We start from the raw sequence: 27274 nt of genomic DNA, 5'->3' as shown, positions 1-27274 counted from the left end.
ACTTCAGACTGCTGCTTTTTCCTCTGTTTCCGTGCTCCCTTTCTGCCTGTCTCTCTATCGCTCATGCTTTTAACGTACCTCTTTCAACAGTGTAGAAGGAGCGTGCAGGATATTTCCTTTCGATTATTACCCGTTTTTGTCTTGCTCTCTATGAGGAGCATAAGGTAACCACTTGATGAAAAAATTCTTGCTGCATGTAACGGAGGCTGTTTCATGTATAATGATCACGTCAGAGCCTTTAAAATAAGGTAAAAAAGAATAAATGATAACTAAATGAAAAAAATAATACTATTTTCGTTAACAGTGTGAACACTGCTTCTGCCGCGCCTATACAAAAGATAAAAATTCATTTCTCGTCATTTACGCCTTTCTCGCATATTATAACTGCATCTCTTACGGCAGATCCCTCAACTTCGGAGCCATTGGCATGGTAGTCGGCCACGAAATGACTCATGGATTCGACGACACTGGTAAGACCGGAAGTGCTGGTGCCGATCAATATCGTCACGGTTATTGAAAGCGAACTGACGATTTTGAAGATGTTCAAACATGGGTGCTTCTGAAAATGTATGCTGTGCTTTTTATTCTTTGTTTAAATGTTTAGTTTGCTAACATTACCCCATTGTATTCGAATCCCCCCCCCCCCACACACACTAATATGACTGAAAAAAAAAACAATACATACACATTTCTAGCCTACCTTCCCTTAACCTCCCCCCCCCCCCCCCCCACCCCGCCAACTGTCCCATTGAACACTGAAGCAAGCGTCACCCCCTCAGGAAGAATGGAAAGACTATGGTCCTGTGCCACGTAAAGCACTTTCCAGTTGAATATATGCACATGTTAGAATAAAAACTGAGCATGCCGTTCGCGGTTAAAGCAACAACTTCAAACGCTGTAAATTATGGTAATTATCTCAGCTCCACTGTATCTATCCTATATCTATCAAAAGTATCGCATTAATAGTAAAAAGCAGCGCGAAAACAAGGACGAGACAAATGAAACGGGACTAGCGATGACTACCAACATTTTCAGGGCGGCGGTCCGCTCCTTGACATCGTACATCTTTTATTAATTATTTCGCTTTTTTCCCACTTCAAATTTTGTTTTGAATAGGAAGCCAGTTCGACGCAGAAGGTGCCCTGAAACAATGGTGGAGCAACAAAACTCGCAAGGAGTTCATGAACAGAACAAAATGTTTCGAGTATCAGTACGGAAACATCACCGACAAACATACAAACATGACGGTGAGACTGCTTAGTGTGTATTTGTGAGAATGAGTTGATTATTTACGGAAAACAGTAATTCGCGAACGATTTGGTGTTTTATCACTTTTTGCTCTCTGCGGGTAAGCTTAGTAGCCAGAGACTAACGGCGACTCAGCAAAGGTTATATATAGAATGATACTCGTTATGCCTTGTGGGTAACAGATCACGATGAAAGGTAACTGGCGCATCACGTGAAAAATAAGGAACAGAAGCAATAAACAAAGCGCAATGTGGATTCCAATGGGAGAGGTGGAGCTGGTTTTATACGGTGTACACATATAAGTTACGTAGCTCGAAAGACATCGAAGCAATGACCAAACGTGACGCAAAGAAAGAACGAAAATGAGATACAGTAGAACACCAACGTCATAAAAAGTGACGAACCGGGAGCGTCACTGGAATCAACTTTTCGACAAGACTTGTTTTCTCATATGTAACAGCTGCCTTCATTAGCGGCATTTGCCCAACCTCAACATTTGAAAAGGATATTGGAAGAGAGCAGATAATCTTTTTGTCATCAAATGTCGTAAAGCGCCAAAATGGCTCATTGGTACGAGTCGGTTATTCATGATACTTGCAATACGAGCGCTTGTCCTTGTCTTCCCCAAATCACTGTTTAAGTTACGCGCTCGTACTGCAAGTATCGTAAAGCGCCGCCAGGAACAGTGCTCGCGCCCCAAAGTCAAAGCACTCGGCAACGCTAGCCCAAAATAATCGCGGGCGATTCATGTACGTTCGGTCATCGCATATTATGGCACATGAAAACAAAAAAGAATGGTACATTGTCGAAGACATTCCCTGCAGAAACGTACCGACATGACATTCCAGTAATTCCATATGCTTCCATAAGATTCTGACGGAAATACATTGCAAATACGTCGAATATATATGGTTTACGTAAGCAAACACATGGAATTACTGGAATGACGTACGGAATGGTTTAGTAGGGTTACGACAAGATCGTAAAAAACAGTGTAAATACAACGTACGAACACAAGAAGACATGCGAACGCTGGTATGTCACTTTCCCCTCCTTGTGTTAGTCCATTGCGCTCGCGCTGTTTTTTTTTTTTTTTACAATCGCGAACAACTGACTAACGTGCATTACCTCCCTTGTGTATTAGTGACAAGCTGTTCGATAACGGCTTATTACTTTTGCGGACGTGTGTTTTGGTCAAAGTCTAACATTACTTAGCTCATTTCCTAGTAGTGTCCTCTACAACTGCGCGTGTCAGCGTCATCGCGAAGTTTTCGGAATCAATTGTGTTTTTCAGAATACCAACACTTGGTGAAAGCGAGAAGATTATAAATAACGTAGCTTGCTGGCCGAGTTAGTTGATACTATTCCAAAGAGGAAACCAGCGAAAATAAAAACGAAGATAGTGATGAAGGACAATCAGACAGGACAAGCGCAGGACAAGCGCTGTCCACCAGCGCTTGTCCTGCGCTTGTCCTGTCTGGTTGTCCTTCATCACTGTCTTTGTTATTTTCGCTCCTTTCCTCTTTCGAAGAAGATTGCCGTCTATTCGTTTGTAGCCGAATCTACAAGGAAATTGAAAACGAACTGCACTGAAGACTTAGCAAAACAAGTCCCGTGTTCTTTGTCTGTGCTTGTGTTGTTTCGCGCTACAATTTTTCCTTCAGAATTCCAAGAAGGAAAGCTCCCAACTCGAAGCAGTTGTCGAGTGATTCGCCCTGACGCTGCCATTCGCCTTCACGCGGCCATCACAACAGTTGGAATAACCGCCCCGGGAAGGTGTTGGTCCAGGATTTGAACCCCGGACCAAGTCGAACATGCCGTAAACTAGGAACCCTCTTTCCTAAGATATCCGCAAACCCTTTTTGGGAGGCTTTCGTGCTAGAAATGGGTGGATAATATTTATGTTCCATTTTCATGGACTTTTCGTGGACATTTTTTATCCCCATTTCAGCTAAACGGCAAGAACACTGTGGGCGAGAACATCGCCGACAACGGGGGACTCCGTCTATCATTCGAGGTAAAGTGCAATGGTTCCGGACGCTTAGATCGCTAAACCGGTAAATACCGAAAACGAAAAGTCCCTCAGATGTCAGAGCAGTTTGAACGGAATGATGCGCCGCAGTGTTGTTTAATTATTCTACAGACGACGTCTGTTAGAATATTTACCTATAGCATCCGTATTTTTAGAAGACCTTCGTCTACGCAAAACTAAAAAACAGAAAAAGTGTGACAGAGCTGAATGCGATAGCAGCAAATTGAGGTGTCATATGAACTAAGGCTAGCCGCTGCTCACTCCTTTAGTATGCGAACAGCCGTAACTGGACAAATCGCTGACATAAAGAAACGCGGCCGCTGAAGCGAGCGTAGCGACTTTCGTGCTGTCTGTGGCTACAACGCCAACTTTTCAATGACAACACAACACGTACGTTGGGGATGGAAAGAAACTCGAACAGTATGGCATCTACATTCTCTGCTGTTTCGCATTTCTTTTCAAGCGGTTGTAGCATGAATGGTAATAAAAGCCCCACAAGTCATCCATGATACAATCAACAACCATTCTAGCATCTTTTTACTGCCACCAAGGCTAGAGCGCGATGAAAACAGCGTGCTGCGCTGTTCGCGTTTCTTTCTGTACCCCCTATACAAATGAGCCGCCTGCTGATCCTTCTCACGATACAGCGCGCGGGACCACGGGTGACCATGTCCGAAGTTTCTGCATGGGCCACGCAGCCCCCTTCTCCGGACCCCCTCCATGCGCCTTTCGCGCGGAGACGGTTGGTGTCGCGATCAGAGGCAGCCCTCGCACTCTGACACTCGCACGCAGAACATACGACGTGTGGGGTGATGTTATTGTTTTGGAATTTATACGGAACCTCACGGCGTCGGTGCCACCGTGAGGTTCCGTGCAGGGAGTGTCGAAATAACTGCTGCCACAATGAAACAGAAGCCAGAACGGGAAATTTAAGGGTAGCATTTTACTACGTCATTCGTCTGCAGGAAGCTTTCGTTGCCTACTATTGGCAGTGGTAAACGCGGTTTAAATGTCTACAGATCTGGGTCATAATCATTGCATAAAAATCAGGACACTAACTTCACCACCAGAAAACAGGCATTTCATTTCGTGACATTCACGTTTTTAAGCCTCCTTTATGTCCATCCGCCATATTTGGCACTTGTCTTGATGGCCACCCGCATGAACGCAAATCGCGTGAGATTCATATAATACGTAGCTGTGACGTGACATAGTGACGTAATATAGAAGTCGGGTGACATCGCGTGCAGTAAATCCTCAAAAAATAAAAAACGTATCTCGTACGCATTTAGAGCATTCTCTTGAGCCTTCATCACTTCGTTCATGACTGATCCGTATAGATTATAACAGGATAGGTTAAATATGCATTATATTGCTTTAACGCGATATCCTTCAAGAGCCCGTGTCGCAAGAAATCCAGTATCGTCAGCAGGGGCGTAGCCAGAAATTTTTTTCGGGGGGTGGGGGGGGTACAACCATACCTTATGTATGTTCGTGCGTGCGTTTGTATGTGTGCATGCCTACATACGCAAGCAAAACTGAAAAATTTCGGGGGGGTTTGAACCCCCCCACCCCCCCCCCCCCCTTGGCTACGCCCCTGATCGTCAGCGTTGACGGTGTTGTCCGTGAGGGAAAAATTTCGATGGTTGCGAAGAATAGAAATGCGAGTGCGACCTGGAATAGAACCTAGGCACGCTGGGTGGCAGTCAAGTATTTTATCACAGATTTAAGGCAGTGCTTGAAGCTGCTTTGGAAAAAGACCCCATGCTGTCGTCACGTAAGACGAAAAGCGTAGGGTCCTAACAGGCGCCGCACCATGCGAATTGCATAAAGAGTGGGCGGTTTGAAGGGGTCCGACTATTACAAAGAGGTCAGCCATATTTCATCATCATCATCATCATCATCATCATCAGTCACAGCATGAAAACAGTGTGCAGCTACGTAGGCGCGCGCATCGCCTTACAGACGCGTAGTGGGTGCTTCGCGAAATCTTTAAGCATTTAACTCGTCTTCAAAGAAAATGAAACAAGACAATTTTACTTTGCACGTAAGAGAGAGAGAGAGAGAAAGAGAGAGAGCGAGTACAACTTTATTAAGAGTCCAGTGCAGACGCTAAGGTTGCCCCGCGCCACCCGGCTACACCCACGTGGGGACCGGCAGGCCTAACGGCCCTGTCGCGGGCGCAGTGGACGGCCAGGATTTGGTCTTGATGGTTTGGGCTGCGCGAGAGCGCACCACATTCGGCCTTGCTGTAAGTCGGCGAATCGCGACCCCCAAACGACGACTTAAACACGGTAGTCGCATTTATGTCACATTGTTTTGTGTGACTTTTGTATTAGCTAGAAGTGCATTCTATGAAAGTCTAAGTAATTGCTCACGCTTTCAATTTTGCGCAGACCGTATACCAACGCGGCAACAATAAAGCTTTTAGACGTTTCTCTCAACGGTGTCTTTCGTGCGCCTTTGATGAAGGACGGCCTCCTACAGAGAAATTTTGTTACCTTTTTCCAGGCTTATAGAAACCTCTTGGAGGTAGAGTACGGAAGCGTAGACACTCGCTTGGTGGGAATGGAAAATGTCACCGGGGAGCAGCTGTTCTTCATCTCTAACGGAATGGTATGTCACATGTCAGCGATGCCTCTTCCCCCAAACAGCAATGCCAACCACTGAATCTGAAGGGGGCATACTGAGAGAGAATGTGTGTGTGTGTATATGAGACTCTTGGGCACTGCTTCTCTTCCACAGGCATGGTGCAGCTTGGCCCGCCCCGAGTACATCAAACTATTGGTTCAGTATGACCCACACAGCCCCGCCCAGTACAGGTAACTCAACGTTTTAGCTTTTGTTTTCTCAAAGTGTGACATATGGAGGGCACAATGAAAAAAAATTACACCATCTCCCACTAAAGGGAACCATGTGGGGATGCGAACCAGCGCTTGGGTCGACTTAAAGTTCCGTTCATCACGGGCGCCTTCCCGATGTTAACGTGTCCTTGCAAGTGGAGCACACCACGAATTCCCTGAAGTTGCTGTTGCTGTTACTCGTCCCGAACTCTTGTTGGAGCACGCCACGCGGGTTCATCGCGCGTCTGCAGAATCTCGTTCCCTGACGCCATCACGCAACCGCTGAGAGAGTGTAAGGGGGAGAGGCCACAGCGTCTTACCCAGTCCCTTACACATGCCCGAACGCGCTAGCGCGTGCCAGCACACATTCTTTTGTCTGCGTTGCGCCAAGCTAGGACAGCATACGGCAGCCCGGGCTTCTCAAGTGCTCTGCACGTATCATCATCAAGGCGGTCGAAGAGCAAGAGGAAGAAGACTTCTCCTTGGCGTGAGCGCGCGCTCAGATGGATACGGTAGTAGAAAGCGGACGGTCGCCAGTGGAACTACGGACGCAGCCCAGCGCAAAGGCTGCTTCGCATATAAAATTAGGAGGGCATCCCCTATCGGGAAAATGGAGGCGATCGAAGCTTGACGTCTGCGTGCCTGACCTAATATTTTACCCGCGAAGCTGTTAAAGCTTTCCGCTGCGCCGGGTAGTGCGAGCAGAAGTGAACCGGCACGCGCTTGCTTCGTCCTCTTCTTCATCTTCTGCTTCGCTCCCACAGTACATTCTCCGATTCGTCCGACACGGAATGCAATAACTCTGATGGCGGGAGTCGTTACGTGACTAAAATCACGTAACTAATCACGGGACTAAAGTCACGTAACAACTCATCACGTGATTAAAATCATGTAACAATACGAAACTAATATCATGTAACATCAAGTAAAATGTAGTCACGTGAACGGAAATCTGGGCGAGCTTGTAGGAATTCGTCATAGAGCAGGTATCGCAAAAATTACGGGGACACAAGCAAGCAACATAAACACGAGACGAGCGCTAGTCTCCTGTTTATGTTGCTTGCTTGTGTCCCCGTAATTTTTGCGCTACCTGCTCTATGATGTAGTCACGTGACTAAATCACATAGCATTACATAATAACTAGTCACGTGGCTAAACGATCAAGTCACATTACGTAACTAGTCACGTGACTAAAATGACGTACCATCACGTAACAGCTACTCATGTGACTAAAAATTACGTATAATGTGTCACGTGACTAAACCCACGCGACGTCGCTTAACTAGTCGCGTGACATGTTCGCGCCATAAGCTGTGTAACTACTCACGTGACCAAAATCACGTAACATCTAGCGCCGGGACAATAATCGCATAACATAACGTATTATTCAACAGTCTCAAATCCCGCAACACAGCACAACTATAGTCACGTGACTAAAATCACGTAACAGGTCGCGTGACATGTTCCCGCGAAGAACAACGTAAAAGCTAGTCACGCGGCATCTTCCCGCCAACACCACGTGACACTTGCCTAGCGCGGGGAACCAACCGAAACCGGATAAGGATAAGCAAGCCTAAGTATAGTTTGTACTATATACTAGCAAAAAAGCATCTCTGGCAAAAGCTTCGCATTACTAGCAAAAGCTTAGAAAAAGGTAGGTCGAACACTAGCTCTGCTGTTGGTTCCAGCTTGCGCAATTAGTGTAAGCTGCGCACATTTTTTGTCTCCGGTATTCCCTCAGCGTAATTTAATAAAAGATAAATCGGCACAGTCTCTACCAGATTTCAACACTCGTCGTGTTACGTGACACACACACACACAAACACACACACACACACACGCGCGCGCGCACGCACGCACGCACTCGGAAACGGTGCCGAATCGACACGAATGCTTGGCTGTCGAAGCTTCAGGACACGAACCTAAAGCAAATACAAGCATCAATTCGGAGCTAACGGACTACAGAGCACACGACGGCCATTTGATAGATTTGTGGTGGGTTGCAAGCGCTTTTGACGGTGCGCCCATGTTCTTCTAGCGTTTTTAGGCGTATAGGGCGTTTCCGGTAAGGCGCGCGTGCACAGTTTACACCAGGTATTTTTTTTTATTTTCAGTGTAATGTCAATTCCACATGTGGTGTTTACAGGGGTAGGTACACCTAGAGCCAGGGGATGAGAAACCAAGATGTAGAAATTTTACAGTGCTAATGTAGGCACAGTTTATACATAGGTGACTGGACTTATATATCCCGCCATACACAAAATGCTTTGCGTATAGCGGAATACCGGACGGATTAAAACTTTCTATTGACAGGAGTATTATACAGATAGCGCTTCACGCGCCATACCCTTCCGTGTGCTAATCGACTCCAATGTCTCGATTTCTTCCAAGGATCAACGTGCCAATGTCAAACCTGGAGGCCTTTTCCGAGACATTCAACTGCCCAGCGAACTCGACGATGAACCGCAAAGACCGGTGCAGTTTGTGGTGACGTCAGCGATGATCTGGAACCAAAAGACTACAAAGCTTGAAGTCATCTAAGTTTCTTTCACAGCGGTTTTCAAGACATGCACTAAGTAAGACAACTGCTGAAATAAACGACACTGAGCTTTCTGTAACGGAGCATTTTGCTGTAATTAGAACTGTAAGGTCGCTTGAAATCACGTTTGCAAATGACACCGAAGCCAATAAAACCAACAGACAACTCAGCCAGGGCAACCATCGGCGACATAATTTGTTGTTGTTAAGTGTAGTGTTGTGATTTTGATCTACGTTGAAAGGAATTACAGTGGACGAAAGAGCACCCTTTCCGTAGATGGGATCCGAACCCACAACTTCAGAATTACGCGTCCGATGCTCTGTGCCAATTGAGCTGCGACGATGGGCGCTCCCTCGTCCTCCTTTTTCGGTATTTATGTGCGTTTCAATCCTTGGGAGTGTTAGCCAACGTCACTCGTGTACCGTGTGTGTGGAACTCGCCGCCTTGCCATCGCATTCTTGCTCGAATTGCGTACGGGAGAGCTTGCAGAATGTATACCACTTCACTCGTCTTCATCGGTGCTCTCTGCGGCGACGTCTCTGCTCAGAGGGGGCACACTTAAAGCTGCTAAAAACATTTCATAGTCATGAATGTGAACATCTGTCCACTGGTACGTTGTACGAGTACATGCACTGTACGGCAACATAACCAAGAAAGGAAATATGCACGTCTTTCATGTTGTTAACTGTGCAAAGAAAATCGCGGCAAGTCAGAAAGCACGCAAACAAAGCCCAGGCTTGCACCATAGTCGTCGCCCATTCTATCCATCGTGGTCGTCCTGCTTTTTGCAGAACCTTCACATATCGCAGTTGTTCATAAATGGGAAGAGGAAAGAAGACGTGATGTATTTTAAGAAAGTGTTAAGAAGCGCGAACAAACGAATCCTTAAAGATTGAAGCAAGGCGTCACACACTACAAGGTAAGGCTGATTCGACTCCTTCATAACTCAATTCTTAACAACCTTTAAAAAAGCAAAACGTTGGAAAGGAAGCGCCAGAAAAGAAAAAAACACGAATAAAATGTATGTTAAACAAACAAGCTATTCTATCTCTTCTCTACCGAGTAGTCGTCGCTGTGCTAGTAGCGCTAAAGTACTGATCAACTGCAAGTTTGAGCGCTCATTTAATTTCGCGCTCAACCAGACCAGTGATAGCGGAAAAATAACTTGTTCCTAACACAGCAGACAAGTATAGCACGAAAAATTGGTTGCGGCTTAACTCGGCCAGCCCCGATTACGCAAGCGAAAGCTTGTTACACTTGGTTATGCTTTTTTTATCCTCGTAGCCAAATCACAATTTGCCAACCGAACGTGACGTACTGCGAGCACTGAGTACCGTCGTTTCGTCAGTTTCCGAAGCCGTCGCCCAAGTCGAACGCTAGGAGTCCATTACCGCCCCTGAAGCTCGTCGCTATCATTTCCTGCATCCTTGTTCCGACGTTTAGCTCGCCGGAATGCCACGCGCATTGGAGGCCGCGGCGTCCTAAGGGATTCCCACCGACCTCCTTAAGCAGCGTAACCGACCTCTCGGTCGTCCACTCTTTTGGGAGAAATAAAGTTTTTATCATCATCATCATCACCACCGGAGTTCCCGTTCTTCACTCGTTTCAGCCTTCCACTTCGCGCGCTGGTACATATGTTTCCGCTTAAACTCATTAGCAAGCCGAGCGACACCGCAGGATCGTCCGACGCAGCTTGCCGCTTTCGCCGCTGGGACCGCGCAGACAAGTCCGGCACAGATGAACCAGCGTTCTCGCTCCCTCCTTCCGGCTCGGCTCTCGAGATTTTATACTGAAAGGACGCACGCTTATTGCGCTCCTGGATTTACTGTCACCCATCGCTCTGCGCCTCCGCGCGCAGCCTTTCTAAGGGCTACCACGAGTGATGGGCCCCGTCTTGAGGCAACGGCCTCGCCCGGTCAGCGCTGTCACGCAGCCGCGCCCCTTCCCTGTGCCCTCTTCATCAGGGAGACTATCAGGACAACAACCAGGCTTCGCCTTTTCGGCGAGTCACCGTCGCTCGCAAAACAGAGCCAGGAGCCTCCAGCCCCTGCAAAACCAAACGCAAACAAACCTGCACAAGAGAGGGAGAGCAGCGAACCATGCACCCCCTCTCAGGCAGCAAGCGAGAAAACGGACGCATCCACTGCCTCCTCCTCCTCTTGGGGGCTTACCACCTACACCGCCCAGAAGGTGTTGATACCACGCTTCCCTCCTCGCCCGCCACCCCTGTGGCATCAAACGAGGTGGAAACACCTCGCTCGTTCAGCGGATCTCCTCTCCCCTCTCCCTCGGCCACCGCAACAACGGCGCCCGCTCCCTGTGCCGCGGACGTAACCGGGTCAAATACGGCCGCCGCAAGAGCTGTGCGTGAGGGCTTCGTGCAACCCTGCACCTCTTCACGCCCTCCCTCGAGTCAACAACACGACCAGGCTTTTCCAGGGTCGTGCCCAAACACTCGGGGGCACACGATCATCTTTAGGCCAGTTGGGAAGAAGTCACACTTCCTGGCTGTGTCAAGGGATGCGATCGCTGGATTCCTCTCGGGATTTCCAGCTACGCAGCGAGTTCGCGTAAACCACCAGCGTAACCTCGTCGCCGTTGACACTCGCCCAGCTTCGGATCCCTCCACCCTCCTACAGGTGGCGGCAATCTGCGAAGTAAAGGTCAAGAGCAAACAACTCAGCAACAACAAAAGCGTCGGCTTGGTTTTCGGTGTTGACCAACGCATTGACGCCGAGACCCTTTTCGGCAAACATCACGTCACCAGTCCCAGTGACATCGTGCGTGCGACGAGGTAAATGCCTCACGATAACCTTCGAGGGCACCACAGTCCCTAAGGTAATCTTCATCCACAATCAAAGGCGGCTCGTTTGTGCTCGCCTGCCGCGGCCTCTGCAGTGCACCCTTTGCGGGCGGTACGGGCACGCCACGGCCACCTGCTCGCTTGACAATCGCGTTCTGCGCTACGGTGGCAACCACGCCGCGGAGCCGTGCACAGCGAACCATCCCCGTTGCCTCAACCGCAACGGAAACCACGCTACAAATGACCCGCGCTGCTCTTCTTGGCAGCTTCAGCACCAAGCCGCCGTCATCCTCGTCACATCTGATGGCTCTGTGACCCGCCGCGAAGCGCTGGAGTCAACAACAACACGCTGGGTGGTGCAGTGGTCGACAAGTGCCGATCGTTCCGCGACGCCCTTACCGGCGGCCGCGCGGCGAACACCGCCACCTCCACACCCTCTCCAATGAGTACGCCGGCTCCGTTAGCCGACCCCAAGTATGCAGTGTTGGCCGCGCTTGCCGCGGCCATTCGTGCAGTGCTCCACTTCACACCGGACGACTCACCGGCTTGTGTGTTTTGCTCCGCGGTTCTTGCTGCGCACGAAGCCATCGCGGCTCTGGATTAACGCTCCGGACCTGCGCCCACTTCGAGGAAAACTGGACTCACCTTGTGAGTGCAGAACACCTCTTATTTATTTTTTCCCCCTTTCCTACATGTGCCGTTCCGGCAAGCGCTTCACGCGCTATTCCCCTACGCGCCTTGGCCCGTTTATTCACCTTACTGCGGCGCCGAACTTTTCACGCGCCCCTGGAACGTCACTAGATGTTTATTTACATCTTTCTCCTCCCTGCCGGCCTCCTTCATGACTTTTTTTTTTTTGTCGCCTTGCGGGTTGCCGCGTCCGGGGTTCACGGGAGAAGAATGCATCCAACTTACTCTTTTTTAACACGAAAGTGCTTTATGCCGGGGTCCACCAAGACTTTCATGACGTATTTCCGTCACGGAAGTACGTCAGCAAAATGAATATCAGATGGCAAAGAAAGTTCCGTTGTCGGGAATCGAACCCATGACCTCCCAATCCGCGACGATGGCTGGCGGGCGTTTAGCCCACTGAGCTACCGCCGAACGCATTACGGAGGTTACATGAACGCGCCTTTTATCTTTCACACTTGCCTCTCACAGTGATCTTGGATAGATGCATGCTACGAGCGTCCCCTTTATAACGGGGCGGTGACATCTGCGCCACCAGGCACGAAAAAAAAAAAAAAACGCGCCGTTGCAGCGACCGTCCCATTCGGCGCGTTTCCAATACAAGTTTCATTTCGTCGACGCTTTAACACACCGTAAGGTGGCGGTTTTAGCGCAAGCCTCGCTCATAGTAGAGTGTACTAGAATATTTTACTCATAGCATCCATCCATATCGACAAATAGCTCTCCGACGCTCGCCTGGCTGTCGCACCGTGTTCCCTGCTCGCCCTATGAGAAATAACGGCCAGGCTAGAGGGAAGACACGACGCGCGTGTAGCGTTTGTCTTCGCATTTCACGACGCTTTGAAGGAGTGCATATCGAGCATTAATGTTTATTATGTGCTTGTTGACGCCATCTTTGCGCGGGATTCACAATATGCGGAGTCCACGTATATGTTAAGAACTTCAGCTAGCGCAAGGGTTAAATCATGAGCATGGGTGTTTGTCGTCGGTACGAAGATGTGCCACTAGGCGTCAACGTGAGCGTGATGCGTCCAGCATCAAGCGGTTCTATATTTGCCTAACAACAGTAGACATTGTACAAGCTCTGATATACCAATGCACTAAAGCAATCAACTACTTCTTTGACGACGCGTTTTTCTTTCGTGTTATACCGATTCCTATGACGGAGGGATCAACCAACCATCTTTTTTTCTACCTCCCCCCTTTCTACTACCGCTCTCTTTCATCCCCCTTGAGAGAAGCAGTTGCGGGGTGTGTCGCAGAAACGAGACGAGACGATCGAGACAAACTGCGTTCGTCTCGTCTCGTTTCTGCGACATGGTGCCGTGACCAGGATTGTGGCTGCTCCTCTTCCGACTGGCCATGGGATACCAGGACGAAGGACTGGTCACAGAAGACGGAAGAAGAGGAGGACCCAGTGCGAACCGACGGCTGCGAGACGGGACATCGACAGCTGAGAGCGGCACATACACGGAGGGCGACACAGACACGGATGAAGACTCGCCGCTGAAATCTGTAAGCGACCAGCAGTTCCTAATTTATCCAAAATGAACCGAGACGTGATTTCAAAGAAAAGAAAAACGCTGAGGACGCAAATAACAAACCTAGCAAGCGAAGCAGAAAAGAAGATTAAGGAGAATCAAGATCCCACAGCGATATCGCTGCTAGCCAGCCAGATCAAAGGCATCGCAGAAATATTAAAGAAAGTGGACGAGCAGATGGAAGAGTTTGTAACGCCGGAAACAGCCGAATCCGAGTTTGCGAAAACAACCGAGTACGAGCTGAAGATTATTAGCGTTCCGCACAACATCAATGCGTACCTTTGTCGACAAGAACAGCGCGAGACAGGGAGGGCGCAAGGCACCTCTAATGACAGTGCTAGGCAAGTGCCGCAAGCAACGGCCGTAAAGCTACCAAAGGTAGAATTAATGAAGTTTGATGGCGACAAGAGGAAGTGGCAGAGGTTTTGGCATCAGTTTGAGTCAGCTCTTCACGGTAGAACTGATTTAAACGAGAACCAAAAGTTCACCTACCTTCTGTCATCACTAACCGGGAGAGCGGCAGCTACCGTGGAGGGATTTCAATTTTCAGACAGCAACTACATGAAAGCTATCGATCTGCTCAAGCAGCGTTACGGAAAAGACGAAGCGCTTGTAGAAATGCACATGAAAGAGCTAACTAACCTGAGTACAGTAGCAAGCTGCAGCGACTATGAAGGATTAAGAAGACTGTCAGACAAGGTACAAGTGCACACACGTGGGCTGGAATCCTTAGGCGTGAAAATCGAGTCATATGCGTCAATGCTCCTGCCGGTATTGGAAAGATCTTTACCTGTGGAGATGCACATGGGGTTCCAGCTGAGACAAAGAGAATTGGCCGGCAGATCTTCAATGCAAGACCAGAATGCAGCTAAACATCACGAAGAGACTCTGAGGTGTCTGATGAGATATATCGAAGATCAAGTAGAGTGCAGAGAAGAATTGAGCGAACGGAAGGAAAGCTACGGCAACAAATCTGACGGTAGACAACAGAAAAGAACAGTTAATTTTCAGAGTACAGCCGCAAAGTTTTGCATATTTTGTGAGACCAACACCCACTATACGGATGACTGTAGGAAAACTATGACGCATGAAGAGAAGAAAATGAAGCTAAAAGCGTCAAATAGATGTTTCCGTTGCACGAGGCCTCGACATACCGCCAGAATATGCAAGGCAAACATAAGGTGTAAAATATGTGGGAAATGGCATGCAACGTCCATGTGTCGGAGAAAAGAACTTACAGCTCAATGTACAGCGGACGTGCAAGGCACAAATGAAAATAAGGAAGAGCAAGAGTCTGCATGCCAATATATGAACATATCATCAAGCATTTTTCTACAGACTGCAGTGGCACTAGCAGAAGGTAAAAACAAGTCATGCTATTGTCGGGTTCTGTTAGACACCGGAAGCCAAAGAACGTTCATTCTTAAGAGCTTATCGGAGAAACTTGGTTGTCCGGTCAAAGGAAAAGAAAGGCTGACGATAGGCTCTTTCGGAGGCGGACAAGATGAAAAGACTATGAATTCGGTTGAAGTTAAACTTAGAAGTGCATACAATGGTGAAGAAGTTTTGTTGGAAGCACTAGAAGTTGATGTAATATCAAGAGAAAGAATACCATTCCTGCCTGTCTCACTGAAGACGAAGTACGAAGACGATGGATTAAAGCTGGCTGACGGCCTTTATACAAGCACAGACTGCAGGGAAATCGGAATCCTTGTTGGATCAGACCAGTATTGGCAAATAATGACCGGAGGAATTCGAAAACTGGAAGAGAAGTTGACAGCAGCAGAGACCATATTCGGTTGGACAGTGCAGGGCAAAGACAAGTTAGCTGCAACATTAATGAAAATGTCAACCGTTATGGTACTTCACGTTGAAGTGGAAAAATCAGACGTAGAGACAGAACTAAAGTATTTCTGGGATATTGAAACAATCGGCATAAAGGGCACCGAGCAAGATGCAAAGAGAGAAGATGTGATGGAGTACTTCAACAGGAACTTGAAGTATGAAGAGAAGAGATACTCGGTACGACTTCCATGGAAAGACAACGTGGAGCTTGATGAAAACAAGAGTGTAGCAATGACCAGACTGAAACAGCTCACTCGAAAGTTACGGAAGGACGAAAGTATAATGCGGCGTTACGACAGTGCCATCAGAGAATATTTGAATAGTGGAGTGGAAGAAGTGGCCGAGGACCAAAGTGCACCACTGACACACTGCTACTATATGCCGCACCAAGCCGTAATCAGGGAAGATCGTCAAACTACAAAAATAAGAATAGTATTTGATGCATCCTCATCGTCCACAAAAGGGTTATCTTTAAACGACAACCTCGAAACTGGACCGAATCTTAATTGCGATCTTGTGCACATGCTGATGAACTTCCGACACCATCGCACTGCAATGACAGCTGATATTGAAAAGGCATTCTTACAAACTTTGGTACATGAGGAAGACAGAGACGCACTACGTTTTCTTTGGTGGGACAGACTTCCGAGTGGAAGCGATGCAAGAGTTGTAACTTGGCGAATGTCAAGAGTAACGTTTGGCACTGCTCCGAGTACGTTCCTGCTGGCAGCAACAGTGCAACACCACCTCAGCAAGTTGGAGGATAAGTTTCCGGAGACCATTAAGCAGCTGAGGAGCAACATCTACGTCGACGACGTGATAATGGGAGCCGAATCGCCCGAAGAAGCCGAAAAACTTTACCGGGAGTCAAAAGAAATCTTCCAAGAGGCGTCGATGACCCTGAGAAAGTTCAATACGAATGAGCCTCGATTACAACAAACTATAAAGAAGGAAGAGGAAAATGCAAGCGTCGGAACTTCCTCCCAAATAAAGGTTCTTGGCATCAGATGGAATTTCAAGGAAGACAGACTGTACCTACCATCGTTTGAAATAAAAGACATCGATACAAGCGGTACATTAACGAAGAGGCAAATGTTACAGCTCACAGCAAGGATATACGATCCGCTGGGAGTCTTCACTCCATTCACGGTAACAGCCAAGCGAGAACTACAAAACATGTGGAGGAAAGGAACGTCTTCGGATGACGTACTACCAGATGACGAAACGGAGTTGTGGAGGAAATGGACTCAAGAGCTGGAATCTATTCAAGAGTTCAGTGTGCCAAGATGGATTGATGTGAAACAGAGGAGGAAACCTATTCAAACGGAACTTCATTTGTTTTCCGATGCAAGCCCATATGCATACGGAACAGCAGCCTACTTAGTAAATGACTACGAGAGTGAAAAAGAGGCTGATATACTCATTGCAAAAGGACGAATAGCGCCAATGAAAGAAATGTCGTTGCCGCGACTCGAGCTGATGGCTGCATTGCTGTCGGCACGTCTCTCGGAATACATCAGAAGTGGCTTTGTAAGAAAGATTGACGAAACAAGATATTGGACGGACTCGACCATTGTTCTCAGTTGGTTACATGGACAGAAAAAGAGGGATATCTTTGTAGAAAATAGGGTGAAGGAGATAAAGGAGAAAACAAAGCTGTCAGAGTGGAAATACATTGCAAGTGAAGAGAACCCCGCTGATCTCATGACCAGAGGTGTGAGCGCAAAGAGTTTGATACAGTCGGAACTATGGTGGCATGGTCCAAAGTGGCTTGTTACGGAAAACAGGACTACAGTGAAGACGGAGACGGAAGAAAACGTCGAAAGTAGCGAATGCTATGCGACTAACACATGCGTGCCAATTCCGGCAGTGATCGACGCGGAGAAGTATGGAACGTACATCCGATTGCTCAGGGTAACAGCTTGGGTTCTGAGATACATACAGATTATAAGAAAGAAGAAACGGATAATTGGAGATTTGAGCTATGAGGAACTGAAGAATGCAGAGTCGACGATAATAAAAATAGAGCAACGACAAATACGGGAACATATCACACTGAACAAGAGCAACAATACTAAGACAACAAGGATGTTTCTTTACGGCAGGGAAGTCTTCGAAGATGATCAAGGGCTGATAAGACACAAGGGTCGCCTGTCTCAAAGCGGATTAACCTACAACGAAAAACATCCAACTATGCTACCAAAGTGGACGGCCGGTACGAAGCTGCTAGTACGACATGTTCATCAACTCGCGTTGCACGGAGGAGTAAGCGCAACGCTTTCGCAGCTTAGAACCAAGTATTGGATAATCCAAGGAAGGCAGCTGGTGAAGAATGTAATTCACGGATGTTTAAAGTGCCAACGATTATAAAGCTATAATGCTTATAAAGGACACAGTGAAAGGCACGAGAAAACTGTACATTACAGTATTCGTGTGCGCAACAACGAGAGCTGTACATCTCGAACTTGTGGACAACTGTAAGACAGACGCATTCCTACATGCATTCAGAAGATTTACCGCGAGAAGAGGCCTATGTCGCACAATATACAGTGACAACGCAAGGACGTTCAAGAAGGCCAACAGAGAAATCAATCGCATGCTCAAAGAATTACAAGAAGAAGTCTCTGCAAGAGTTAGCCAAGGAGATCAAATAAAGTGGAAATATATCGCCGAACAAGCACCTTGGTGGGGAGGCTTCTATGAAAGGATAATACGAAGCATGAAATCATCAATGAGAAAAGTCATCGGAAAGAGACTGCTAACCAGAGAAGAGATGGAAACAATCACCGCTGAAGTTGAAGCTGTGCTTAATAACAGACCGTTGACTTATGTATACAGCGAACCGGATGAGCCGCTACCTATTGTGCCGGCTGACATAATAGGTGGAAAATACAGGCTTCCAGGCAATAACGAAGATCAACACGAAGCCAACATAGAAGAAATCTGGAGAAATCGACAAAAGGTCACGAAAGACTGGTGGAAAAGATGGAACAAAGAATATCTGAAAGAACTGAGAGAGCAAGCTAACGCAAGTAAACAAGCAACGAAAGTGAACCGAGGAGATATCGTACTGCTTGGTTCACGCACTCCTAAATCACTCTGGAACCTGGCTAAAGTCATGGAAGTTTATTCGGGAGTCGACGGGAAGACGCGCTCCTGTCTTTTGAAAACCAACGGAAAACTCATTCGGAGACCTATACAACATATATACAAACTTGAAGGTTGTTTCGGATGACGAGAACAAAACTTCATGCGGGCCGGAACCTATACAAACTCGCCGAAGACAAGGAGAAGAAGAAGAAGACAGCGGGCACGGAAGAGCGCGCGCATTAATGAGCAAATAAAGAAAAAGAAGAATCTTGCTCATCGTTCGCATCGAACGCAGTTTGTCTCGATCGTCTCGTCTCGTTTCTGCGACAGGGTGCACTTCTCTCTTTCTATCCCAAGTTAATAATAAGGGGGCGGGAAAGGGAAGTGAGGCTGACGAGAAGCGACGTGAGGGTGAGAAGGAGGGAAGGGAGGGAGATGAGGAAGGTAATATGCTGTCACCTTATGTCGCCGCTTGGCGTCACGCACGCAAAACAGTGCGTAGCGTAGCCACGTATATCAAGGGTGCAGGACAGGAAGGTGAGCGTGGAGTGTTATGAGGAAGACGAAAAGGAGGAAAGGAGAAGGAAATCGTAGCATACCCATGCATGGCATTAGGCATCAGGTATCATGCATAGGTAAGTGAGAGTGAGCAGGAAGCAGATGGTAGAGCTTAGCATAACCACGTATGGCGTCACGCAGGCAAAACCATGCATAGCACAGATTTTTATAGTATGGTTATAGTAAGGGTGCGGGAAAGGGGGAGCGGGTTGAGCATAGTATAGACGTGTATAATATAGTATAGCAATAAGACAGAAAAGTGAAATGAGGGTGAGGAGTGATGTGAGAGATATAGAGAGAGAGTGGGAGGGAAAGGAGAAGGGGAGAGGGCACCACTGCACCACAAATTGAGGTTGTTTTTTTTTTCCCGCCATAGAGGACTAGCAGACTGCACAGTTGGAACGCCAGGGCACGCTTGCCCGTGAACGCGAGCGTCGTTGAAGGAACGTAGATCCTTCAGCGACGCTCACAGGCTGCGTTCCTCCTGTCTACTTCTACTCTGGTGCCTCGCCCCAAGCGCAGTTCAACTTCACCTAATAATGTCTTTCCATCTAGGACCTCAACACAGTCTCGTTGAGTTGGTCGCTGAAGGCCAGGCGAATCGCTGCTCCGCACTTCCTATACAGCTTTCAAGTTGAGTACAACTGCATAATTTTAACACGAAAGTGTTTTATGCCGAGGTCCACCACGGCTCTTCTGACGTATTTCCGTCACGGATATGATGTTGTAAAATATAAAGACTAACAATGGGCAAAGAAAAAAAACTCGAAGAAAATGTTCCGTCACCGGGAATCGAACTTACGACCCCTCGCTCCGCAGCGCGAAACGATTCGGCCACGGACGGCACGTCCTTCGCAGTGCTAACGGCGAGCTATTTATATACACCATTTGCTGGTGGCGGTACTCAGAGATCGGTGTTACAGCATGTTTTCGTTATCAGTAGCGAGATGGCGCGAAGTTCTCGAAGAGCGCGCTTTAAAGATCGTCGCCGTTGCGACGAGCGCCCGCATCTACAGGGCATGGTCGCTCGTGCGTGCGCTTATCTCGTGATCGCGGTGGTTCGTACGTCTTGTGTTGAGAGTAGGAAGGTCACTTGGCTCACTGCAGCGGCCGCTTTTGCGAAATGAGCGCGATGCTCACGCAGAAATAAGCTACAAATGTTACAATTTGCTCTCATCCTGTGTATGTCCGTTCCATGCGTCCTTTCTGCTTAAGCAGCGCGTTGCAAGTTTCGAGCTGCTTGCCGTTCTTCGCGTGACATTACAATTTGTTGCTGTAGCATTCATTCCTTCGCCCTTGGGGCGAAAGAATGGGCAACAAACGCTCAACTACGTCTGTGAAGACACGTTTCACTTTCGTGTTATACCGATTCCTATGACAGAGGGATCAACCATGTTTTTTTTTTCTAGAAAAACATCGTGTTTAACAATTTCGCAAGCTTATCTGAAACATTGCGTATATTAACGCGCAACAACGTCATAAAATGGCGCACAACGTATACTGAAGAAAACGTGTAAAGGAGGCTGCCATTATGCCATGATACATGACGCGTTATGGGGACGACAATCAGATGTATCGTTACGTTGCTTTAACGTTAATCCTATTAAAGTCGATCCGAAAGTGATGAAAATATTGTTTCTCCTGGAAAAATTTTCTATGAGTTCAGTCTTCTTGTCAAGAAACTTAAGATTTTGAGAAAGATAGTTACATAAGCAGAAAACAGCGCTCAAATACGGGACTAAAGGAGGGACGCAGACAGCGGCGCTGACTTCTCTGATAATGTCGCGATCTGTGTTCTTCCTTTCGTGCCGTTTTTCCTGTCCAAACGATTACCCTTATACAGATAGCACCTTCTTTAGGACTGTATTCGGCGATAGCTTTTGCATTGAATGCCAGCAGACCTTAGGAAAGGGCTATAAACAACGTAATCCAGGACCTTGGCATTGCTGTTACCCTGAGAATCAACCCGTATCGCAGAGGAAGCCGTAGCGAAACAAACACACGCGCACACACACACACACACACACACACACACACACACACACACACACACACACACACACACACACACACACACACGCACGCACGCACACACACACACACACACACACACACACACACACACACACACACACACAAACTGCGCATGAGAAACACTGAAAATAGGGCGCAACTAGCGCGCCGTCATTGTCTTGTTCCTCTAGCGTGCAGTTTCTCTCTCCTGTACCGAAATCAGCTACTGTCACTAAGATCTCATCACAGGTTCTTCTCGAAACAACCACAAAGACGCTGTCCGCATGGCGTCGATATCTTTCTCCGAACAGCGTCGCGTGCGTCACGCCGCCTTTCTGAAGGCGCTCCACGTGAACAGTGCAGTGAGACAACCGCTTGATCTTTCCTTCTCATGGATGTGTATTTGCCACTTTGGAGTGATGTGTTATTCTATCCGGTAAGTCTCGGGTACTCAGATGAATCATCTCATATTTCTTAATTTCTAACAATATTGTGCGTTACACAGTAACCCTTTGAATCACTTTCAGCACTGACAGGTCCACTTCAAAAATACGCGAAAGGTGCAATATTTTTCTGGTACGTTAATGCGCACAATGTCACGTGGTGAAGTGCGTGCGTTGACTGTCGCGGAAGCGAACTACAAATATAAATTCAGAATAGAGAACTACTCCAGGTGCCTAGACTTGACACTCGGTTCAAGCGATATTGCTTCAGAGTTACACGGAGAACAGGTATTCAAACAAGGGGTAGTGATCACTTCTCTATCCTATCGTAGACTATGCATGCCATTCGATTTCTTATCGGCTGCAATTTGACAGGCTTTTCGGCATAGGCGTGCGCACAGGGGGGGGGGGGGGGGGGGCGGCCGCCCCCCCCTAATAACCTAAGAGTGGAGGCGCAAAATCTGCCCATACATTGACCCTCCCCTAGTCACTTAAGAGGGCACTTGGAAAATAGCCGTCTACATGCAGTGAGCATTGGTAGACGTGGTATTCCGTGGCGCAAAGAAGCGCCATTTTCGAAGGTCTATTCAACCAAAGTATAAAGCCTAATAGGGGCAACTGCAGTGACTTTACGATAAGAATATGCACTCATAAGGTGAATGGTGATAAAGCAGACAACGCCGTAATCAATACCGGTGTCACGCGGGCACTTTTGATCGCGATCGGGGCCGACCCGGATTAGGCTCGATTCGGATCAGGTGCTGCTACACGGTCACTTTAATCTTTAATAGCGATCGGGTTCGATCGGGATCGAGACCAGCGCGATATACTCATCGACATCTGGCTCCCTGATTGCTATTTGACTTACGTTTGCGCCAAACTCGATCCGGTTTAGTTTGTACCGTATATTAGCGATGATTTTTATTGCGATCAAGAAATTCGATCGGGATTGACTCTGATCGCGATGAAAAGTGCCCGTGTGACGCCGGTACAACAGATAATCTGGTTTCTTATTAGTGAACGGACAGCGCATTAATACAGGCGTGACTAAGACGAGCCATTTCGGCCGAAGCCTGCTAGATAACGGCTCACTTACGCTCACCTTCGCTATCATGATTTTATTGTTTTTGTGTTGCGCAGTGCTTGTTTTATTGCGATAGCAATTATATGGACAGTCTCGGCTGGAAAATGTCCGTCCCCGTCGCCGTCATGCACCGTATATGTATAAGTATGTATATATATATATAAAAGCCCCAAAGAAAAATAATTCAGAAAAAACCCGCATTTCCCCGAAGGGGAGTATGAGGAAGTGCGAAGCACGGGGTGATGCTATGAGGGGGCGCGCGCGACTAAACTGCAGAGCCGAGCTACAGTGGCTAGAATGCCGAGCGAAGGAGACGGCAGCGAGAGAGCACGCGCCAGCCGACCCACGGAGGTCTGGCCGTTTTTAAGTGCAAAGCACTTTTACTCATGATGATGATCTGTCTTCCGAACTCGTTCCAAAGAACCCGCAACCGCCGCAACGCGTTCAACTTGTTGGCGGCGTTGCGCACGCCCGAGATGGGGCTCGAGGTTGTTGTCGAACCACAGTCGATCGCACACCGCGCAGCTATATCCGAAGCTGCGGTCCAGGAAGTCTCGCTTGAAGCGCGCGTCCGGCCGATCGAATTCGAGGGCCCGCGCTCGCTCACGCATCGCGCGTCCCCGCGCCTTATCGGCTTCGGGGTGCTCAGCTGTGCTCCGCCCGCTTCGAGAACATTGCCCTTCCGTTGTCTGCTCGCGCGGTTTTCTCGCGGTGAGGGGAAGAGGAATGTTTCACGCTTTCACCGTGATGTCCGCGCTCATGTTACCGAGCGTACGAAAGTCACTCGAGCTGAAGGGACGCCGCTAAACGAACAAACAGAAGATGAGCGCGAACTATCAAGTGTCACAGCTCGACAGTTGAAGCACGCTAGTTTCCTTCGCTGCTTCGGCCGCCTTTGCAACAGGAACGCTGTTCAAACTGAGAGTATCCATTGGCGAGCCTCACTTCGTATAGCAATAATTTCTTGCTATCGCATTCATTGCTTCGCCCTTGCGGCGAAACTGTGACTTTTTCTTTTTTTTCTTGCACCAGATCGCATGTGCGTCATTATATTAGTGTGTGTACCCCCCCCCCCCCGACTCGAAAAAAAAAAAGACAACAAGAACCTCGTATGAAAACGAACGCCAGTAAGGGTCATTCGTCCATTCGTTTGTTGTTGTCGTTTTTTTTTTTTTTCACCACACTGATTGAATATTCACGTACATTCATGTACAAGGTATTACGCGTCCGATGCTCTCCCCTTGCGAAATGCGCGCTCGCGCTGTCACCCTGTCACTAGCCAGTAAACGCGGCGTCTAATATCACGTGACCCCCCCCCCCCCCTCCCGGGCCCCGGCCAGATCGCACCACGCTCTCACTTCGAGGTCAGAGCGGCCGGGAGCGCTCAGAGTCGGAGGCTGACGCTCCGAAAGAACCAACCGAAGGTTGTTCGAGCGCTCGGATTCTACCAACCGAACGCGTGACCACTTTTCAGAGCGCTCGAAATCGCCCATCCGAATACGCCATTAGATTTAGGTGCACGTTAAGGAACACCAGATGGTCGAAATTTTCAACCCTCCACTACAGCGTCCCTCAGTATCATATCGCGCCTTCGCCTTCGAGTGTCAGGCGAACGTATAAGGGACCCTGTGGTTGTTTAAAGACGATATAGTCTTCGTTGGGACACTTGAACGCAGAAATTTTGGTCTGTCTGTCTTTCTGGCTCTCTGTGTGTCACACAATTCAACCACCCAGCCAAATTTAAGCGCTTGCTGAACGCCCAGCCATTTTGAACCGGTAGCTGCGTTCATGCTTGAGAACATAATCGACCAAAAGCAAATATTACGCATATCTGAGGCGCAACATCAATACGCAAGTATTAGGTGTTGTGTTACTTCACTAGAAAATACATAGATGCGTAACTCTAAAGAGCCTAGTGTTTCTAAGGCTGCGCTGAAAATGCGACGCTATGCACGAAAAAGCCCTCTGCCGACAGTATGCTGCCGACGATATGGTGTTGCCACCTGGCAGTAGCCCTGGGTTCTTCGCAAGCTCATGTTTACCGACGCCACTGCCAGATGGCGTCCATATCCTATGCAGCGCCTCCTCTATTTTATCAATGTCAGCTAGATGCGGCCGATTCAACATAGAGGAGGCGATGTCTGATGAAATAAAACCCACTCTACAAGACACGCCCAGACAACGCAGGGAAAAGACCGAGGACCAAATTGCAGCGGAGAAGCGCCGGCGTGCCGGCGCCCGTCGTCTCAAGCATGCCCAGGAAACGTCCGAGCAACGAGCTCAACGGCTCCATTGCATTTATCATGCCAGGACGGAAATGGTACGAGAACAGCATCACGGGTGGCCGCGGATGAGACCACGACTCATGTAGTACGGCTGGCAGAAGACTATCGTCTTTCGACGACATTTGCAGCGAAGCTCGCAAATACGCGGCCAATTTTTTTCTTCAGCGCAGTTTTCTTTTTGTTATCTGTCCCTCCTCTTAAGTCTCCATCAACAATGAAATACTGTCACTACCTTCCCATCATAAGCTCTTTCCGTAACAGAAAATCACTGTCCGCATGGCCTGGAAATCTCATGTCAAAACAGCGTCGTGTGCGTCACACGCTGTCTTTCTGAAGGCGCTTCACGTGAACCGTATTCAGTGAAACACAATCGCTTGACCGTATACCTTCGCACTACTGTATGGTTGCGTCTTATGGTTTAAATGTTCTTCTATGCCATACGATCGACGTACTAAGCTCAGTCACCTAGGATTTTTAAAATAAATTTTGACACTGTCGTGCGTCATACCCTGAAATCCTTTGAATCTGTTCCCAGGAAAAATGACATCACCAGCAATCATATTTCCCCTGAAGAATTTACTAATATACAATATATATAATAATTAATAAATAATAATAATAAACGATAATATATAATAAAAAGTAGGTTCGATGTACCGTATCAAAAATAGCAACACTGTTCCTTGGTGCTCGCCCATTCTTTATTAGCGTACCGAAATTTTTATTGTTTCTTTTCAACATGACCCAAATGGGCCGCTTCTTTCAATATTAAAGTTAATATGAATATATTTCCGCGCAGCGTCTACGCGAGGGCTGCCGATGATCGCTGCTCAGGCAGAAAGGAAACGAGCTGGCCGTCTTTCATCCCGCGAAAGGCGCATGGAGATAGGAGCCGGAGAGAGAGAGAAAGGAGAGAGAGAGAGAAGGGTAGAGAGAGAGAGAGAGGGCACATATTCGGCTGGAAATGCGCACTTTGGCCAACCGGGTTTGGTGGCCTACGGTCGCGCGCGCCGTATGTTTAGAGGGGATTAGCGCACAGCTCAATAATAATAATAATAATAATAATAATAATAATAATAATAATAATAATGTCTGGGGTTTTGCGTGCCAACAAAAAAACACACATGATTATGAGGTACGCTGTAGTGTGGAACCACATGGGGCTATTATAAGCGTACTAAGTCAAACTGCACGGATGTCCTTGCATTCAGCCTCACCGAAATGCAGCCACCGTAACCTGGAATCAAACCCACACCATCGAGCTTAGCAGAGTGACACGTTACCTGTTAACCTACACCAGCGGGTGAACGCTTCAAAGGTCTGCACGAATTAAAAAAAAAAGAGCTAAATTTCTCGGTAATTCTCCAGGTATACTTCGAAAAAGGCCGACGAATTAAACATTGCAAAAAAAAAGGTATAAATTCTCGAGAAAAAGTATTCCTAAAATAAAGATAACCACTCACAACAGCCTTTGATCTAGAAATCGCGCCAATTTGACATTCACAGAAACGAAATGGCGAGTACAACGTCATAATTGCATGAACGCGCTCTGTGGACAGATGGGTCCGACCAAAATAGCGAAACTTTATTGTTAAGACTTTTTATACTGGACGTGATCGTTTTTAAGAAATAACAGTTAGGACAACGCGGTCATGAAGCCTGGAAACCGCTCACCGATACACGCGTAATAGAACCTGCGGGCATCTAGCGAAATGGAAAAACAGGCTCTGTAGAAGTATAGGTCACACGTCAAGTAATGAAAAGGTGTTCCGTCACGCCCTTACATGGTGTCAGTGTACATAGGTGCTGCCGGACAATGCAATCGTGACAGACAAGATACGGATCCTTCTCTGACACATATCCGTGAGAACTAAAGCAACGGTTCAACAACACGTGTAATAAATATTTTTTTTTAATGCTCTTGAAGAAACTAGCCTCCAAACGCTTCACTCCTGAGAGCTTTCAGCGGCTTCTAAAGGACTGCGCAGATCTTCACATTGTAGCGCAGATTGACGCTCGATCCTGTAAGCTTTCTTGCGTTTTACGTTGCATAATGTTAGGGATTGAAATTGACCAGTTGGCGCGTAACGCTCTTGGAATTTCATGTTCAGGTTGCACAAAGACGCTCGCTTGCTGACCGTAAAATTTACATAAACAACGCGTGCAGAATTGAATGCCACGTCACGTGGGAATGATGTATTATACCTTGTTCGTTAGGCGGCACCTTAACTGACCATAAGTCTCTATTAGAGCGGAAAAC

At 47.7% G+C, this 27274-nt stretch overlaps 2 protein-coding genes across 4 annotated transcripts in view; both read left to right on the top strand.

The window, feature by feature from the left end:
• Positions 1–8741, top strand: part of LOC119404786 (neprilysin-1) — a 104861-nt gene extending 96120 nt beyond the window's left edge. For 2 of the 3 annotated variants that reach the window (XM_049419019.1, XM_037671450.2), the window contains exons 16-21: positions 403–470; positions 1117–1247; positions 3200–3265; positions 5792–5896; positions 6026–6102; positions 8515–8741. In XM_049419019.1, the coding sequence (XP_049274976.1) occupies positions 403–470; positions 1117–1247; positions 3200–3265; positions 5792–5896; positions 6026–6102; positions 8515–8614 (547 nt within the window). In that variant the 3' untranslated portion in view covers positions 8615–8741. The remainder of the gene's footprint in view (positions 1–402; positions 471–1116; positions 1248–3199; positions 3266–5791; positions 5897–6025; positions 6103–8514) is intronic. The other variant, XM_049419020.1, reaches the window with a different exon arrangement.
• Positions 8742–13517: 4776 nt separating this feature from the next.
• LOC119405399 (uncharacterized) lies at positions 13518–21735 on the top strand. The gene is made up of 3 exons (XM_037672238.1): positions 13518–13670; positions 15332–17455; positions 21730–21735. The coding sequence occupies exons 1-3, from the start codon at positions 13518–13520 to the stop codon at positions 21733–21735; spliced, it is 2283 nt and encodes a 760-aa protein (XP_037528166.1).
• Positions 21736–27274: the final 5539 nt, after the last annotated feature.

This window comes from Rhipicephalus sanguineus, chromosome 9 (genome assembly GCF_013339695.2).
Source record: "Rhipicephalus sanguineus isolate Rsan-2018 chromosome 9, BIME_Rsan_1.4, whole genome shotgun sequence".
Classification (NCBI taxonomy): domain Eukaryota; kingdom Metazoa; phylum Arthropoda; class Arachnida; order Ixodida; family Ixodidae; genus Rhipicephalus; species Rhipicephalus sanguineus.
The sequence above is the reverse complement of the archived record's forward strand: the minus strand, read 5'-3'. Positions and strand labels throughout refer to the sequence as shown.

What these genes read in the sequence shown, in the direction of transcription:
- LOC119405399 (XM_037672238.1), top strand. Translation starts at nt 13,518, where the DNA reads ATGGGATACCAGGACGAAGGACTGGTCACAGAAGACGGAAGAAGAGGA. An exon ending in AAGACTCGCCGCTGAAATCT is followed by an intron (nt 13,671 to 15,331) that starts GTAAGCGACCAG and finishes GTCTCACTGAAG; the next exon opens with ACGAAGTACGAAGACGATGG.